The following is a 19,956-nucleotide window of genomic DNA, read 5'->3' on the forward strand; positions in this document are numbered from 1 at the left end:
TGAGCTAGCTCACAGATTTTTAGCCTGCAGCTCACACCTTTTTGTCTTAGCTCAGGAAAAATAGCTCCAGAGCGCAATAATTTATGCAGTAGCTCACAACTTTAATGCCAGCAGCTCACAAAGTAGAATTTTTGCTCACAAGACTCTGCAGCTTAAAGAGAACACTGATCTTGACAGAGTTCAACATTCCCCTCCCATTCAAAGCGCAAGGCTGGGAACGCTAATCTCAGCCCGGCAATTGCGGGTGTGGGAATCTGCCAGCTATTATGTCCGGCACAATGCGACTCTGGAAACTGCCCCTCTCTCGACAATCACAATCCCTCCGCACAGACTGGGGATTAAGGGGGGAAAAGCACTCTCAGCAAATGAATAAGTGGGACGGCACAGATGGGCCCTGGCCTCACCTTTCGAGAGAGCAGGAGGAGAACTCTCGCAGAGCACAATAGGAACTTCCAAGCTTGGGAGGAGGGACACTGTTTGCTATAGGTCAAAGTGAAACAGGACTACAGAGAGACACAGTGAGTCCTATTAAGGCAGCCTGGGTGGGCAATACAATACCAACTAGTGGCAGTGCAGTGAGAGGCAACTAGTGTGGCGACGCCCTTCATTGGCATCTCTGGCCAGGCAACTGGTGTGGCAGCACCCCTCATTGTCATTTCTGCAGTGCTGGCAGAGCCCATGCAGCTTGACTCCGCTTGTTCCTGGCTTCCAGCAATGGCTAACGGCTGCTGCAGCCCAATGGGAGCATTCCCTGTAAATGGAATGGCTAGTCCTCCCCTTAAGTTAATACAGGATAGTGATTATACCTGCTCTGAACTGGAAACATTGTTGGGTCGTTCCACCCTCGTACAGAAGAGGCGCTCTGTTGGATCAGGCTAGGGGTCTGTCTAGTCCAAGCATCCTGCCTCACAGAGCGGCCAGCCAGTTGCCTTGAAGGGCCAATAAATAGGACAGAGAGGTCCAAATCTCCCCCTTATGTTGCCTCCTCAAACTGGGATGCCACCTCTGAAGGCAGAGGTTTCCTTTCAGCAGTAGCTACGAATGGACCCATTCACCGTGAATACGTCTAATCGGCTCCTCTAATCTTACGTCCATGGCTGTCACCTCATCTGTGGCCAGAGAATTCCACAGCTTACTCATTAAGGAGTATTTCGTTTTGTTGGGCTTGAATCTATGGACTGTGTTCTAGTTTTAAGGGAAGGGAAGAACATGCTCTATCTGCGTTCCCCACCCTGTGTGGAATTTTATCAACTTCTTTCACATCTTTCTGCCCCCCCCTGCCCCCCTCCCGGGTCATCTTTTTTTTCCAAACTAAAACATCCCAGATTCTTTCGTTCTTTTCTCATAGGAAAGGTGCTCCAAGCCATTAATCATTTTGGCTGCCCTTCTTTTCAGTTTCCGGTTCTGCAGCATCCTTTTGGGGATACGGCAAGCTGAACAGTACTCAGGGTTTCCAGTGAGGCTGTTCCATAACTCTATTCAAGCATATTATAAAGCGATCAATTCCTGTCCTAATAAACCCCACAATGGGGTTGGCCTTTTGCAGCACAACCACACATTGAATTGACAAGTTCATCAAACTATTCTCCCAAACCCCAACCTCTCTCCATTCCAGTTGATCTTCGCCCCACGGTCGGTCTTCCTTCCTTCCTTCCTTCCTTCCTTCCTTCCTTCCTTCCTTCCTTCCTTCCTTCCTTCCTTCCTTTCTTTCCCTTCTTCCTTCTCTCTTCCCTTCTCTCCCCACATTATTATCCTGGTTCATTCTTCCCAGGGCCAACTCCCTCTGTCTCTCTCTCCTCACACATACGCCTGTGATAAATTTGTCTTTTTTTAAAGAGAGCCAGCAGAATGCAGTGGTCCTCGGACTAGGATCTGGGAGAACCAGGTTCGAATGCTCACAACACCATGGAACCTAATGGAGTGACCTTGGGCCATTCGCACACTCTCAGTCACACCCACCTCGCAGGGTAACCGTGAGAATAAAATGAAACCGAGGAGTATTGGGTCTCAACTGGGGAAGAAAGTGGGTCAGGAACGAATAAAGAAAATAAATAATTTTTAAACGCTTCTGTCAAAATTGCAATATACAGCCCACTCAGCCGCTGAACGCAGGAAGCGCTAATCGATTTCAGCAGAAGCAGAACAGTCAAGCGATGGCGTCGCACTGATCCCCCTGACCTCTCCACTCCCGCGCGCCAAGCACCAGGAGGAAAGCTTTTCGGTGCACCCGCGGGGAAACCCGGCAGGGGCTGAGGGGGCGTGGTCGTCCAAGGGGGCGGGGCTCGGGGGCGGGGTCAGTCGAGGGGGCGGGGTTCCTCCTCGGCTCTGGCGCCGCCGGCTGTGCCGGAGCCCTTCAGAGCTCGGTTTGTGCGGGCACTGCTCCGGCGGGGGCGCGTTGGTGGCTCCTTGTGCGCTCGGCTCTCTCCGGTTCAGGATGGCGCCTTCTCGGCTGGTGGCACTGCTGGCGGCGCTGTGCCTGCGCTTGGCGTCGAGGAGCGCGGCGGCGGAGGGAGGCTGCGGCGCCTGCGAGCCGGCCCTGTGCCCGACGGTGCGGTGCGCGGCGCCCGAGCTGACGGCGCTGGACGAGTGCGGCTGCTGCGAGCGCTGCCTGAGCGTGGAGGGCGAGCGGTGCGGCGGGGCGAGGGGCGCCCGCTGCGGCCAGGGGCTGGTGTGCGTGAGCCAGCGGACGGAAGGGCAGCCGGGGGCCGGCGAAGAGGAGGCGGCGGCGGAGGAGGAAGGCACCGGGCGGTGCGTGTGCGAGGAGGACGGCGCCGTGTGCGGCTCCGACGGGCGCTCCTACAGCAGCGTGTGCGCCCTTCACCTGCACAGCCGCCGCGCCCTCCACGCCGCCCGGGAGCGCGTCCGGAAGGCGCACGACGGCGAATGCAAGCTGGGTGAGCCGCGGCTGAGGACGCAGGGGGGGCGGCGGTGGCGGACTGGCCAGGTTTGGTGTCAGCTTGCCCGAGGGCAGGCGGGCCCCTCAGGAAGTGGGTCCCCCTTAAACATTAGACAATATGTTTAAAAGGTTAATCTCCTTTTAGTCGCTTGAAAATATAATAGACGTTCCAATATTATTACTGGAATGCAACCAAAATTCACATTGTATTTAGGGTTGCCAGCCTCCAGGTGGGGATCTCCCGCTTTTACAACTGATCGCCCGCTGGCAGAGATCAGCTCCCCTGGAGACAATGCAGTCTGTATTTACATTTACTATCTACTGCATACTGCCAGTAAAATGTACCATATATGTACACTGTAATTATATATATTTTATATATATAATTACAGTGTATAAGGCTATCATTTAATTTTTATAAGAAATAAATAAATAAAATTTTCAAAAAAAAACGTAAGTGGAAAAGAGGTACAATTAAAACTTCTTCAAAATAGCTCTCTCTCTCTGTATGTGTGTGTGTATATTCACACACACACACACATACATACAGAGAGAGAGGCAGCTATTTTGCAAAAGTTTTAATTGTACCTCTTTTCCACAAGTTTTTTTTGAAAATTTTATTTATTTCTTATAAAAATTAAATGATAGCCTTATAGTTTTGGGTGGCCCTTTGTCTCCTGGCAACCAATATTTTTAGACCCAGTCCACCACTGAGCGAGGGGGGGGGTACAGGCAGGAGACCTACCTGCATGGGAGTCGGAGAGGTGGGCGAGGCCTCTTCTAGTCGCCCCCCATTTTTGATTCCACCTTTTAGGTGTGGTTTCTGACCGCTTCCGTGTTGGAGTAACCAGCAGTTAAAAACCTCCTATATGAACAATCCCAATTATCCCCTTGGCACACCCCTGCTTTCCTGTTGTTTGATTTGTGACAAAACAAAATATTTGGAGGAATCACAAGATGCCAGTCCAGGAGCATCAGGGTATAGGGTGGCCAAACTGTGGTGGCATGGGAGCCACATACATGTGGCTCTTTCACACATATTGTGTGGCTCTGGAAGTCCCCACTGCGCCGAGGGCAGGCTTGGAGAAGGCATTAGTGTCTTTAAATCATTTCTCCAAGCTGGCTGGCAACTTGGAGAATGCATTTAAAGTTGCTTTCTTTCCACCTCCACCTCCCTCTCTCCCTCCCTCAAACATCTGACATTCATGTCTGACAGCTCTCAGACATCTGACATTTATTCTAAGTGGCTCTTATGTTAAGCAAGTTTGGCCACTCCAGGTATATAAGCTCCCTTTGTCAGCCCCAAGAAATGGAGATATCTCTTTTATCCCAGGTTTTGTTTCCATGTATCTGAGTCAGGAGGTAAAGAAGGCTTGTAAAGGCTGCAGAGGTCCAAGGCACATTATAGCCAGCTGATTTGGAGCAGAAGGGTTGAACTTGGAGGCTGAACATTCACTTCTGTAGTGAGAGAAGCAGAGCTTTTTTGGTAGAAAAAAACCGGGCAGGGACTCCTTTGTGTAGTAATAAGCCACACCCCCTGACATCACCATTGTTCCACACAGGAACTCATTTGTATATTAGGCCACACCCCCTGACACCAAGCCACATGCGTTCCTGCTCAAAAAAAGCTCTGGAGAGGAAGAGTAGCCACAGCCAGCCTTTTCTCAGATCAGCTCCAATGCAGACAATAGCTCCCCCCCCCTGCCCCAAGCTTTTGGGTAGGTGCAAGTTGACTGGGTGGAGAGGACCGAAGTGGGGGTGGATGACGGTGCTGTCAGGTTGCTCCTGACTTATGCTGACCCGGTAGGATTTTTAAGGCAAGACACGTTCAGAGGTGGTTTGCCATTGTCTGCCTCTGCATATCAACCCTGACGTTCCTTGGTGGTCTCCCATCCAAATACTAACTAGGACAGACCCTGTTTAGCTTCTGAGATCTTGTCAGAGCTGGCCTATCCAGATTAGGATGCTGAAGCACTAAACAAATTCTATTATGCCTCCCTCTTGAGGTGCGTTCACACTACACTATATAAAGCGTTTCACTGGATTCACATGCGGCAGCACGATTGCTGTCTGAATCACCTGTACAGGCGAGCAGTCAGCCGATGCTGCGCAGTCTACGCTGGCTACCAATCGAGTACCAGATCCGCTTCAGGGTTTTAGTATTGACATTTAAAGCCTTGCGCGGCCTGGGACCAGCATACCTGGTCTCTCTCCCCATATGAGCCCTGGAGGTCACTACAATCGGCCAGTCACCATCTTCTGACCATCCCTGACCCAAGGGATGTCCGGCTTGCCTGGTGGAATCAGCTTCCTACAGAGGTTCAGGTCCTCCCGGATTTATCATTCCGGAGGGCCTGTAAGACGGAGCTGTTCCGCCAGGCCTATGGCTGAGGCGGACGGACATCCTTACCATCTAAACTGCCCCCCCTGCACTGATTGCACTGATCTGTCCACACCATCCATGCCGCCTTCATGTGAGCAGTGGCTTAATCACTTTAATTTTAAATTGTTTTAACTGTTTTAACAGAAAAGCACCCAGTTTTGTAAAAGCTGGTCACTCATGAGTCTTTTGGTTTCTTCTGGATGTTAAATCATTCTTTTTATTTTATCTTTATCATCTCACTTTTCACCCTATCAGGGACCTATGGTGGCTTACAACATTCTCCCTTTCTCCATTTTGCGTGCACAGCAATTTTGTGAGGTGAGCTAGGTTAAGTTTGTGTGACTGACCCAAGGTCGCTCAGCGAGTGGCATGAGTGGGGATTCGAACCCGGCTTTCCCAGATCTCAGGCTGACTAACCACTGCACTGTGCTGTCTCTCACTGCAGCTTCCTGGATTACATCTGATTCTATAGTTATCATATACTCCTCCCATCAACATTTTTCTTTGCTCACTCTGAATTGACTGAATTCCCCGTGACTGGGTATTATTTCTATTTCCTATGACTGGTTATTGTTTGTAACTTTTCCCTGCTCCCAGACTTGTGTTGCTTGTAAGCTGAAGTAGAAATATATCTTCTTGGGATGTGAACTCCAAAACTGGGGAAAGTGCTGCCAATTTGGTGTTGTGGTTAAGTGCGCGGTCTCTTATCTGGGAGAACCAAGTTTGATTCCCCATTCCTCCACTTGTAGCTGCTGGAATGGCTTTAGGTCAGCCATAGCTCTCATAGAGCTGTCCTTGAGCTTCTGGGAGAGCTCTCTCAGCCCCACCCACCTCACAGGGTGTCTGTTGTTGGGGAGGAAGGTAAAGGAGATTGTGAGCCGCTCTGAGACTCTGATTCAGAGTGAAGGGTGTGGTATAAGTCCAATATCTTCACCTTCTTCTTAAGGGTAAGGAAAAAAGCCTAGTCCTGATTGCCTGTTTACTTGAATGTGGAAAATTAACTCACAAAGAAAGGTATCCAAGATGGCAGACTGAATAAGATTTGTTAATGTCACTCCAAAAGCCATAGTTCCAGATTGGCACTTTTGCCCAGGAGGTGCTGAATTCTGTCTGCTGTTGACACCCCCAAACTCTGAAATTAGTGCAATATGTTGTGTTTGGGTTGTTCTTAATAAAAGACATTTGCCTGAACTTGAGCATGGGATCATCTTTCCCTGTCGTTCCTGGACAGATGATCTGCTGTAGAAAAATCATCTGGTTTCAGTAGCTGGCTGGGCTGCTTCAGATTTAATGATCCTCGCAGCCCAAGCTTGCATTGTGCTCCAGCCCAGCCGGGTATCCCTGCTGACTCTCATGCCTGCAGCCTCCTGTGGCGGAGCAGCATGCCAGGCTTTTGCAAGGGGCGTCTTGCAGAGAGGAGACCTGCTGTTCTTGTGGATGCTTCCTGAGGATGCCTTCCTCTGCTGGCGAGCTACAGCACCCAGGTGGGCGGAGAAGCTGTTTCTCCCAGCAAGCCCAAATTGGAGGCAGCTGCAAGGAGGTGAACTGCAGTCATCCCAGGAAAAAAGAGCCCCCTGTGTGACTGGGCACCATAGGTACACTTTCCTTAGGTTTGCTGGGTCATGCTGCCTTATAGATGGCTTTTCGGGGATTAATTCACATGTTTGTTTCTACCTCACTTCAGGGCTTTTGTTGTAGAAAAAACCCAGCGGGAGCTCATTTGCGTATTAGGCCACACCCCCTGTCGTCGCCATTGTTTCACACACACGGCTTTTTTGCAGAAAAGACCTAGTAGGAACTCATTTGCATATTAGACCAGACCCTCTGATGCCAAGCCAGCCAGAACTGTGTTCCTGCTCAGAAAAAGCCCTGCCTCACTTTCTTCACTTATAAGGTTATTAATTTTTAATAAAATCAGTGATACAAAAAAAAAAGAACCCTGTTAGAGCAGCAGCAGAATGCTTTTTAAAAATCACGCAGCTATTGCTTGAAAAAAAGAATCTATCCAAACCTATACAAGTAGAGATGTTTTCTCCAGGTGACTAAAACCAGGCAAGTGATATGCCAGGCAAATATTTATGAGGAGGGAATTCTAGAAAAAGGAAGCCAGCACAAAGAAGGCCCTTTCCCAATGTCTCCTGCCTTGCCTCAGAAAGTGCAGATGCTTGAGAGTTGCTGTAGTGGTTAAAAAGCATGGACTCTAATCTGGAAGAACCAGGTTTGATTCTCCACTCCTCCACATACAGCTGCTGGAGTGGCCTTGGGTCAGTTATAACCCTCTCAGAGCCATTTAGCTTGAGAGCAGTTTCCGTCAGGGCTTTCTCAGCCCCACCTACCTTTCAGGGTGTCTGTTGTGAAGAGGGAAAAAGGAGATTGTAAACTGCTCTGAGTGAAGGGGGGTATAAATCCAGTCTCTTCTTCTTTTTTGGAGAGGGCCTGTTCCTGTGGCCATAGATGATGGGCAAGGATATATATGAGAAAACTGCTCTTGAGGTATCCTGGTCCCAAGCTGTTAAGTTCAGCAAGCTTTGTGTACTGATTTTATCAACAAACTGAGGTTCGTGAGCAGCTACCAAACTGGAATCTAAAACCATTATTGGAAGTAGGTTTGCAAAATGTGGTGTGGTGGTACACTATCCAAATGTAACAGCCTGCAGTTACTCTGCCTGCAAAGGCCTAGAGCCTGGAAACCAGAATGCCAGCCAGCCAGAACCAGAACCTAAAACGAGACATGGATCACTCAATCCTGGCTGGCTGGGGAGTTAGTAAGTCTGAAAGTTCAAAACATGTTTATAATTTTAAACCAGAATCCCCAGCTTGGTGTCCGTGGGTGCCATGACACCCACGTGCACCTTTCCTGGCACTCATCAAGTGATCTTAGAAAGTGGGAGGGCCTAGATGGGGCTATTGTCCAGCAGGGCTTCTGATTGGCCACTGGAAATCTGATTGTCTGGACAGGTTAAAATAAAATTATTTCAGTGGCATCTTCTGCTACAGCGCTGGTTTTATTTTCTCACTCCTCTTTTCCAGTGTATGTTTTAAATTGGGCAGCCAAACTTACTTAACATAAGAGCCACATAGAATAAACATCAGATGTTTGAGAGCCACAATACATGAATGTCAGATGTTTGAGAGCTGCAAGGGAGGAAGGGAGGTGGGTGGACAGACAGGAGGGAGGGAGGGGAAGGTGAAAAGAAGGCAACTTTAACTTTAGATGCATTCTCCAAGCTGCCAGCTAGCTTGGTTTGGAGATGTTATTTAAAGAAATGCCTTCTCCAAGTCAGCTAATGGGGTGGTGGGGGCCTCGAGAGCCACAAAATATGTGTGAAAGAGCCACACATAGTTCCCAAGCCACAGTTTAGGGACCCCTGTTTTAAATTAAATTATTCCATGCACTTGGCTTCCTGTATGTGTGTGCTTCTCCCCCCTGTGGCAGCCATTTTGGGGTTGCATCTGCTAGCCTGTTTGGAAATCCGAGGGTGCCCACAGGCTCAAAAAGTTTTGGGACCGGGCCCTGACCTAGATAGCCCAGGCAAGCCTGATCTTGTCAAATCTCAGAATCTAAGCAGGGTCAACTCTGGTTAGTACTTGGATGGCAGAGCTCCTTGGAATACCAGCATTCAGGAGGACAGAGGCAGGCTTTATTCAGCCACCTCTCTGAATATCCTCCAGGCCCCCATTAGGGGTCAGTCACCAGAGGTTGCCGACTTCCAGGTGCATGCACACAAACAGATACATGCACATATTTTAAAAATATAAAAATACCCGTAAAAGACGTTTTGGGACCCCTGTTCTAAATGATGATTTGCCCAAACTTCATGTATCCGGCCAATCAGCATCTGTCTCATGCCAGCTTGCCTCAAAATACATTTGTTTGTCTCTGATGCTCCACAGGACTCTTCTTTGTTAACCTGTGTGAATTGGTTCTGTATACCTGTGCCCCTTTTTCTTCCCACAGCTGCAGAGATCTTTCTCATGTTCTGTTGCACATTAGAAATTCTGTTCCCCCACCCAAAAAAAACACAACACAAGGTGAATGAGTCCCAGTGATTTCCCACAAAGCAGGGGAAATCTCTTTCCAACGGCTCTTTTTCTTTTGTTTCCTTTGAGAAGAATTACTTTTAATTGTCTGCATTCTGTCAGCTTCTCTGCTTGTGGAGCTATGCTGACTCTGAACATGTCTGTACACTCAGCATATCTTCATTCTTTCAGGCTTGACTTCCAAAAGAGCCAGCCGATATTAACTGAAGATTTAAGGAGTTCATAGATGCAGCTTGTATTATAATGAATGATTCTTAGCGTCTGTATAGTACTTTAAAAGTCTCAGAGTGCAGTTCATTGGTAGCATCCCATTATGGCAGGTGAAGAACTGAGCCTGGGAGAACATGTGTTTTCCTGAGACCACCCCAATTGGAGACAGATGATAGCTTTCTCAAAAAGTCAAAAGTGGTTGACAGATTAATCCATTGCTCATGCAGTACTTCAGGAGACCCCCAACCTGGAATTTTTTGACAGCAGGTAGTGGGCACCATCCCCAAAAAAGGCTGCTATGGGCAGGGGTGCAGTCAACCACAAAATGGCTGCCATGTTGGCCAGGGCCACTAAAAACTCTTAGAGGCGACTGTTTCTGAATGTGAGCTCCCCGTAGACCCAAAGGCGAGGACTCCTGGGCTGTTCTAAGCACTTCCTGCTCCAGTGAGATGGGCGAAGATCAGGATTGGCTCTGTGCTTTGGGAGAGGAAAGAAATGGGCAGTAGAAGACACAGTGGCAGGCAGCTCCCATGGATAGGGTGGCCAGTGCTAAGTTGGGAAATACCTGGAGATTTGGGGGAGGGGAGCCTGGGGAGGGCTGGGTTTGTGGAGGGTTCTCAGCAGGGTTCAATTCTAGAGAATCCACCTTCCAAATCAGCCAGAGGAACTGACCTCTAGTGTGGAGATCAGCTCTGATACTGGGAGATCTCCAGGCCCCACCTGGTGGAGGATGGCAATTCTGTCCATGACACCTATGATCACTGCGCTGGAACTCTGTGATATATGCCTTCACATCATTAGGATGGTTATTTGTTTTTATTCATATGGATCTTGCAGGTTTCTAAAGCATGAAAATAACCATCGGGTGAGTGTGTACACCTTGAACAAACTATGTTTCTGTCCATCTCCAGTCTATTCTAGGTCGCCAGGCACACGCCTGCACAACATGCCCAACATTTGATCCATTTATTTTAGACCTTAGGTGTTCTTGGTTTGCTGACTGTGGTTTAAGCTGTCTCTGTGGGAAATCTTCCACCTTCTGGACGAGACAAAACTCTCCCAGGAGCTTGGGTATCAGGTTGGCATGACAGTAGAAAATTTGAACCATAAGCTTCCTAGCTAAAAGCTCACACCCGTAGCCACAGAAACAGTGAAACTTTTCTTGGCTTTATTGTTCTCAAGGCTGCACCATACGTTTCCTCAAAATGAGAAACTGTTCCATAAAGGCAACCTGAATCGTTTCCCTCTTTGTGTTTGTTGGATGAATGCAAATAAACCATCAATACCCTTTTGTCTAAGCGGACTTATTGGCACTCGGCGTTTTATTATTTTGTACCCAATTTTAATGATAATGAAAACCTAACCGAAGAGGAGGCATTTATGTGTCAGTAAGTACCTCATTATATCTTAACCCAGGAGCACTAATTTATTCATTTATAATCAGTGGGGTGATATTTAACAGTCTCCTTTGGGAGCTGCATTGTTTATAACAGCTGCTTCTCTTACAATTTGTAAGCGGATCGTTCCTTTTGGGGGGGGGGTTATAGATTTTTAATGAGCTTTACAGGAATCCAAGGGGATTGCAAAGCGATTCTCTTTTCTTGAAATTTTAGTTTTGATGCACATTGTCTAGCACATCTATAACTTCAGAAGTTAATGGGAGGATGTATTTCAGAAATGGTGCGTAGGCTGAAAACATCCACCACCTTCTGGGCATGCCCTGATTTCTTCAAGAGAACACTGGCCAGCTCTAGGTTGAAGTCCTGTGTGCATTCAGGAGTCATGCCCATCCTGCTGCTCGTCCCTTACACCCATATTTTAATTGGATCCACTCATCGGTGGCTTTGGAGCACTTTCTCTGGACAAAGATATCCTCTCTGCCCCTGTCAGTCTTGCTGGAGGCAAAACTTGGAGAAACAAGGAGGGCAATCCTATAAGATGGGTCTCTGAGAGAACCTGCAATTCCTTTTGATCTGCTCACTCAGACCCTGGCATTTGCTTTACAATACTCTGAATATATGGAGAAGCAACTGACAGAGCTCCTTTCATCCCTACCGGCGCTTTTCACACTCTGTAATCCTCTTGCTGACTCAACCAATAGGAGATTAGTCTGGAGCTTTGCTCATTTCACTGCCGATGTGGATACCGTTACATTTTCATAAATTAGATTTGTGCGCGCTGTGTGTCTGTGCAGAGCAGCTGGCCTTATCTCTGCAACATCCATTCCACAGTGCCTTCTGTGGTCACACTAAGGGTGATCATGCCCCTTGTTAGTTATAAGCAGGGCTTTTTTTTGAGCAGGAACGCAGTTCCGACTGGTTCGGTGTCGGGGTGTGGCTTAATATGCAAATGAGTTCCTGCTGGGCTTTTTCTACAAAAAGCCCTGTGTGAAACAATGGTGATATCAGGGAGTGCGGCCTAATATGCAAATGAATTCCTGCTGGGCCTTTTCTACCCCAAAAGCCCTGGTTATAAGTACCTTCCATTCTTCCGAGGCTGGTAAAATGAGTACCCAGCTTGCTGAGGGGAAAGTGTAGATGACTGGGGAAGGCAATGTCAAACCACCCCCCAAAAAGTATACCATGAAAATGTTGTGATGCGACGGTCACCCCAGAATCGGAAACGACTGGTGCTTGCACAGGGGACTACCTTTTACAGTAAGAAAAATGGCGAAATAATATTCATGATCGGATGGCTCCTGCAATATACAAACCTAGGCCTCATGCCACTAAGGCCACATAGGAGAAAGTAATTTAAAAAGTGTGATGGGAGTAGGGTTTTATCATGACAATTATAATTCAAGAAGCATTTTAAAGAAGATGCTGAGCTGATATTATTTAGTACACCTTCTGGTGATGTCAGGGATGTGTGGCATATGCAAATGAGTTGTGCAAATGAGTTGCACTAATGAGTTCTTTTTCTACAAAATGACCCCGTACGAACCCAGTTTGCCTTTTAAAAATCCACAAAAAATAGTTCCCTCCCAAGAAGACTTCCTTCCTGCTGACCTAGAGTGCAGAGCTGTGCTTGGACAATTTCAGGGAATAAAACAGGCATTTGTCCCAGAATGGTAACAGTTTTTTTTTTTTACATGTTTCCCACTGGGAAAATGCAAACAACCAAATGTGCACAAATGTTACAGCGCATCTGGTATTTATTTATTTTTTGCAATGAACTGAGGCTAAAGTTTGAAAAGTCATGGAGGCCTTGGATTTCTCAACAACAGATGTAGAACAATGTAAATAGAAGACACTTTGGCCATCCTCTGTAGTCTGCAGACTTGGGGCCTTGGCAGCTGTACAGTAATGCTGTTGGTCTTCAATCCCCTCCCCATGGCTGGTTGCTCAAGGGTTGCCTTCAGGACTTTTTTGGATCAGGAATGCAGTTCCAGCTGACCTGGCATCGGGGGTGTGGCCTAATATACAAATAATAATAATATAATAATAATAAATTTTATTTCTATCCCGCCCTCCCCACCTCAGCAGGCTCAGGGCGGCTAACAACATTTTATAAAAACATACAATAATAATAATAAAACCTTTAAGTTTAACAATATAAAACATCAACAATAAACTTAATAACATTAAAAACCAGTTCAATAAATACAGTTATTCTGCGGTATAGTTCTTCAACCGCGTTGGCGGCTCCTTAATTTCTGATCTTCCTAACGGTCCGGGTGTGCAAATTTGAAAAGGACGGTCTTGCAGGCCCTGCGGAACTGCTCAAGGTTCCGCAGGGCCCGCACCTCCTCGGGGAGTCGGTTCCACAGAGTAGGAGCCGCAATCGAGAATGCCCGTGCTCTGGTGCTCTGATATTTAATCTCCTTCGGCCCGGGGATGGTCATTAGATTTTTCCCGACTGACCTCAGTGCTCTCTGGGGTTCGTATGGGGAAAGACGGTCCCTCAGGTAGGCAGGTCCTCGGCCATATAAGGCTTTAAAGGTAACGACCAACACTTTGTACTGGACTCGGTATACAATCGGCAGCCAGTGCAGTTCACGCAGCCCCGGCTGTATATGCTCCCGTTTTGAGTTTCTGCTGGGCTTTTTCTACAAAAAAGCCCTGTGTGAAACAATGGTGTTGTCAGGGGATGTGGCCTAATATGCAAACGAGTTCCTGCTGGGCTTTCTCTACAAAAAAGCCTTGTGTGGAGCAATGGTGATACCAGGGGATGTGGCCTAACGTGCAAATGAGTTCCTGCAGGGTTATTCTACCAAAAAAAGCCCTGGCTGCCTCCATAATTTTTCCACTGGCAGCAAAAATTCACTCCTCCCCCCCCCACCACCAAAAAAGTCTCTTTTCTGATCTACTGCCCGAGCACATTTGTCTGCCATTCCACAGCACCAAGGCTGTCCCCACACCCCTTCACCCAACTTCTACCTCCCTGCCACTCCTGGTTCTCCCACGTGCTACTTCTTTACTTGCTGAAACAGCTACCTTCACCTGTCCTGCCACTCCAGGCTTCCATGCCTAAATTCACACATGCCTTTTCCCATCTCTTTGATGAGGACTCCGAACTCTTTCCGTTGCAAACATTTTAGCTTCATTCACATGTCACGCTTTTCCCTCTTCAATGTTGCTGCATCCCCTCGAGTTAATACCAAAGAAGGGCTTTTTGCTGCTTGTCTAACCTTGTTTATGGTCCATGTTGTCCTGTACTCTCGTTATACCATAGTTAGTCAATAGCAGGCTAACATTTTGTCATCCCCTTCTTCCCTTCTGCATTCCTTTTCTCTCCATTTCCCTTTGTCTCTGTTCTCCACTGGAACTAACAAGATTGGAAGAAAGATGTGTTGCCTGCAGCTGCCTTTGGCTGAGTCAGACCATCAGGGTCCATATTGCCTGCTCTGATGGGCAGTGATACTCCAGGGTCTCTAGCAGAGGTCCTTTACGTTGCCTGCCACCCAGTACTTTTAGTGGAAGATGCCAAGGATTGAACCTGGGACCTTCTGCATGCCAAGCAGATGCTCTAATACTGAGCTGCAACCTGTCCACAATTTCCCAATGCCTTATCTATTGCTTTTAGTTAAAATAACTGCTGTGTGCACCAGTGTAGTGATTCATAGATATACTCCCTCTAAGCTGTGTTGTGAGCAAAAATTCTTCTTTCTGAGCTACTGGTATTAAAGTCATGAGCAAGCTGTTTAGCTGCTGCATAAATTAGTTTGCCCTGGAGCCATCCTTCCTGAGCTAAGACAAAAATTGTGAGCCAGAGGCTTAAAAACTGTGAGCTGGCTCACAGCAACTCAGCTTAGAGGGAACATGTCACATGTTCCTTCCGAACAAAAGTCCATTCTGGGGGTGAGGCTTTGCTGTGTCCTTTTACATGAGACCACTAAAAATGCAAATATCAGTTAGCATTTTGGGGGTGGTGTTTTGTGTTTTTCTGCATGTGTGAGTGTGCACCTGGAAGTCATGGGGACCTCTGGTGACTGACCCCTACTGGGGGCATGGGGAATATTCAGAGAGGTGGCTGAATAAAGACTTCCCCTGCCTCCCGACTGCTGGCATTCCAAAGAGGTCTTCCATCCAGGAACTTGCCGGTCGACCCTGCTCAGCTTCCAGGATACGATGAGATTGGGCTTGCCTGAGCTGTCCCAGTAAGGGCATCAGTTAGCAAAACTTTTGACTTCCTTTCTTTTCTGGGATGCAGTTAAGGAAAGGAGGGGCCTGTCCAGGGCTTTTTTTTTGTAGCAGGAACTCCGTTGCATATTAGGCCACACACCCTTATGCAGCCAATCCTCCTGGAGCTTACAGTAAGCGCTGTACTAAGAGCCCTGTAAGCTCTTGGAGGACTGGCTACATCAGGGGTGTGTGGCCTAATATGCAAAGGAGTTCCTGCTACAACAAAAGCCCTGGCCCGTTTGTAATAATAATAAGAAGATATTGGATTTATATCCTGCCCTCCACTACGAATCTCAGAGCAGCTCACGATTTCCTTTTATCTTCCTCCCCCACAACAGACACTCTGTGAGGTGGATGGGGCTGGAGAGGGCTCACAGCAGCTGCCCTTTCAAGGACTACCTCTGCTAGAGCTGTGGCTGACCCAAGGCCATGCTAGCAGGTGCAAGTGGAGGAGTGGGGAATCAAACCCGGTTCTCCCAGGCAGGAATCCGCACACTTAACCACTACACCAAACTGGAAAGGAGGAGCTGAACACCTCAGCAACTGAGGGGAGGAAGGGAGTGCTGATGCCACCAGGCAAGCTGTTGCTTTTATCCATCCAGATGCTCCCAGCTGCATCTGCTTTCTCCCTCGGGATCTCATGATGAGGCTTTCCTGTGTCCTTTCACTGGAGACCACTAAAAATGCAAACATCAGTTAGCAAAATTTTAGACTTCCTTTCTTCATTGGGGTGCAGTTCAGGAAAGGAAGGCCGTCTGTAATGAGTTGGTGGGAAAGAGGAGCTGGGCACCCCAACAGCCATGGGGAGGAAGGGTTGCAGATGCCACCAGCCAAGAGGTTGCTTTTATCGAGTCCAGATGTTCCCAGCTGCATCTGCTTTCTACATCAGGGTCTTGTAGGAAAGGGGAGGCGACCCGTCTTAGAGGAAAAGTCAACCCTTCCTTGTTTTTGTCCAGTAATACACTGGGAGTTCTCAGAGTGTGCTCTGAGCTCAGTTGGAAAGCACAGCACCCCTTATTCCAATCTAAAGCAAATATGTTCATTCAGGGCCTTTTTTCTTTTATTAGCAGAAACTCCTTTGCATATTGGGCCGCACCCCCCCCCCAATGTAGCCAATCTTCTGGGAGGTTAGGGTCAGGCCTCAGATTCAGTGGGAGCTCACAGGAGCACAGCTCCTGAACCTTTCTGAGAGTTCCTCCTCCTCCTTCTGAGAGTTCCACCTCCTTGTCCATTGAATAGTATGTGCAGCTGCATAACAATCCCTGGATGAGCTCCACCATCTATTTTTCTACAAAACGACCCCTGGTTAGGGTAGGCCCTCTACTAAGAGCGCTGTAAACTCTTGAAGGATTGGCTACATCAAGGGGGTGTGAACTAATATGCAAAGGAGTTCCTGCTACAAAAAAAGCCCTGTAGCTTATTTGGGTGCAAGCAAAAGAAAAAGGATAAAAGTGGGGGTGTTGAAATAAAACCAGATCTAATTTGAGAGGTCTCATAGAGTCAGACAGAAATCCACCAAGGCAAAAGAGAAATGAAACACATCGACAACACCTTGCTAGATGTGCTCCCTCAGTACATTGTAGGATATTTCATTACCACAGCAACGGTCCTCTCTTCTCTTTCCAGCAGTGGTCCATAACAGATCAAAAGATTACAGCCAGAGATTGCAGTCTTAGAGCTCAGTTACCCCACAGGCTTAATTCCAGTGGGAAGGAGTCCCTCACACTTAGGACCAGCTGGTCTCTAGGCATCAGCTGCAAGGCATGTGGGGACCAAGATAAGTCACAGGCCTTGCTGCAAGATGGATGGCTGTTGTGTGCAATTCAGAGCTGTCAAACTTGGGAGTGACTGGGTCATTCTCCCTGGGTTGTGGTATCCACCCCCTATACCCCTGTACAGCTTTTCTGCCTCTGGAAGCACTCTTTAAGTGAAGGCTAGACAAGCTATTTCACCTTAGTTACAGAGGGAAAGGATTTTAGGCAGGGGTGCAACCAGCTTTTCACCATGTCAAAGGCTACCTATTGGTGTTTTTAAAAGGTCAAGGAAGCAGGTCACGTATCAGTTGCTGTGCCATCTCATTTGCCCCTCGTTTTGCCATTGAGATTGCTGCCTGTAAAAGTGCTTGCCTCTGGCTGGATCATGTCCATACATTGTTTTTTTTCAGGGGGTGGGTGGGTTCTGAGCACATCTGCCAAAGCCTGTAAGAGCAACCCGCCCTGGCTCCGCTTGGAGAGGGTGCCTTTGAAGTTCCGCCCTGCCATTCTTCTAAAGATTAGAAGCGGATTTTCTGCTTGCGGCATGGAATGTTATGGCTGTCGAACGGCATCACTGTCCTTCGAGCACTGTCGGGATTTCAGCCACTTTCCTGACAGTTCGTTCCTTTGAACGAGATAAGCTGGAAGGTATTCAGTCTTTGCTTATTCTAAAGGCTCCCTGATGCACGAATCTAAAAGACATCATTAAATGCAGCAGATTTTCACATACGCCCTATATATCTGATCCCACCCCACCCCCACACCCCTGTATGATGGAAGTTAAAGCAAGGGTTACTGCTTTAATGATCTGTTGATGGTAGGCGAAGCCAGGCATACATCAACGGTTGTTGGGATACTGACTGAGACAGAAACACTGCCCAAAGTTTCCTTTTATGGGATGGAGATCAGATTCCTCCCACCTTTCTGGTTTCGTATTAAAATGTGCCAGCCTTTGAAGCTTGCTGGGATGGAACAGAACCAGGGAAGACCCAAGGATGGTAGCAGAAGCAACCGGATCTTCCAGGCTGCACTTTGTGTACAGTGACACTAATTAGAAACCCTGCTCTGTCAGATGGGTTTTTATAGTCCTTATTATGTATTAGATTGCTTGTGCACATGAATGTTTTCTCACTTTCCCCAGAAGAAAAACTAATTAATTGTATCAGAACAACATCCATTCTTTCTCTTGCTGTGGTATACCGTGTCTCTTCTCCCCCTCCCCCTTTCCCATTTTACACAAATTATTTTGATCCTTGGAGTTCAGGGCGTTGAACACTGGCCTCCCTTCCCCCATTTTCCACTCAGAGCAACCCTTTGAGGTAAGTTGGAGCCCAATTCTCCCTGAGTAGGGGTCATTTTGTTGAAAAAGAGGTGGTGGAGCTCATTAGCACAACTCATTTGCATATGCCACACACCCCTGATATCACCGGAAGGTGTACTAAATTATAGCAGCTCAGCATCTATCTTAAAATGCCCCTTGAATTATAATTGTCATAGTAAAACCTTATTCCCATCATAAAAGTACTTTCTCCTATGTGGCCACAGTGGCATGATGAAGATTTCCATCTGTCTGCTTTATATATTTTGGTTATTTTCCCATTTTTGTGTGTGTGGGAAAATATTAGAAAGTTTATCAAATCTTAGAGTTCAGCAGATTCTCACAGGGCGGGAGTTGAACAATGGAGCCCAGAAGCAAGTATTGGGGGGGGGGGTAAAAAAGAAAGCACAATAAAAATTTAGAGGTTCTGGAGCTCCACTCCTCTGAGCTTCTACCCAAAATGTGGCCTGTCCCCCAGCCAAGTATCCACTACTCCAGAATCGGCAACAGTGCAGGGTTTGAACCAGGAGAGCTAATAAGGCACAGTGGTCCAGCTGGAGTCTGAGATCCAGGTTTCAATCCTCACTCTGTGGGTGACCTTGGCCCAGTCACACTTGACAGGGTCATTGTGAGGGCAAGATGGAGGACAATGGAAGCCCCTTTGAGTCCCCGCTGAGGAGAAAAGTGGACTATATGTGGAATAAATAAGGAGCTCTCAAGCACTAACTCCTTTCTGTTTGTGCCTTTTGGCCTCTCAACTAGTTGGTCTTCAGCCATAGTTTTAGCTTTCAGTCACAATAAAATTCTTTCTGGCCCCATTGAAGCTTCTTTCTCCACACCTTCTGGGGTTTTGTTCCATAACCTTGACATATGCTTCACTGCTCATGTTTCTGCAGGCCTCAAAAGTCTCTCTTGGTGGTCCCAGTTTCTTCAGCCACTCTGCCCTGAACACAGAGTGTCACCTGTTCTTTACAGGGCTGGGGAAGGAAGGAAGCAGCATTGAGACCATGACAGTTTTGACTTATTTTAGGGCTGAATTAGAAGTCAAATCCATGCTTTAAAAAAAAAACATGTAGTGTTATTTTACAGCCACATCACCTACGGCACTTTTATTTCTGTCTCCATTAGAAATCTGATATGTCATCTGGGAAAAACATCTCATCCAGGTTTATATTTATATCTTAATAATGGAATGGCTCTGTTGATATCCTGATACGTCTGTTGGCAATAATACAATATACAGGGCCCGAGGGATTAAAATAGAAAAGCGGAAGATTATATAGGGAAATGTCAACGTCTCTGTGCAGCTAAACCCGAACGATTAAAAATAAAACCCTCACTTGTTTTGCCCATAAAAATGCACACCAACCTTGACGGAGATCCAAATAGCATATATTTTTAGTTCAAATGCATTAGTTGAACTGTATCACATTACCCAAAGAGGAAGGACACGAAATATCTTAGGACTGAAAGGGTTTAGCTGGATCCGGTACCGGATGGTGCAAGAATGACTTGGTTGCTGCTTAAAATGCCGAGTGAAATGAAGTGTGTGGCATGATACCATCGCTTTCTTTTAAAAAAACATATTCAAAAAATCTTAAAATACAAGCAATACAACAATCAGAAAACATACAACCATACCATAAAACATAATAACCAAGATAACCATCGACACTCTGTTACAAAACCTAAATTCATAGTTACCAACCACTTAGCTTCATAAAGAGATT

The 19,956-nt window shown here is 47.2% G+C and overlaps 1 protein-coding gene across 1 annotated transcript in view; it reads left to right on the plus strand.

Annotated features, from left to right (window-relative positions):
* Positions 1-2,434: 2,434 nt before the first annotated feature.
* The window catches only part of IGFBPL1 (insulin like growth factor binding protein like 1), a 41,822-nt gene continuing 24,300 nt past the window's right edge, over positions 2,435-19,956 (plus strand). The window contains exon 1 of the mRNA XM_060236528.1: positions 2,435-2,894. Coding sequence (XP_060092511.1) covers positions 2,435-2,894 — 460 coding nt within the window. The remainder of the gene's footprint in view (positions 2,895-19,956) is intronic.

This window comes from Heteronotia binoei, chromosome 4, assembly GCF_032191835.1.
Source record: "Heteronotia binoei isolate CCM8104 ecotype False Entrance Well chromosome 4, APGP_CSIRO_Hbin_v1, whole genome shotgun sequence".
Lineage (NCBI taxonomy): Eukaryota > Metazoa > Chordata > Lepidosauria > Squamata > Gekkonidae > Heteronotia > Heteronotia binoei.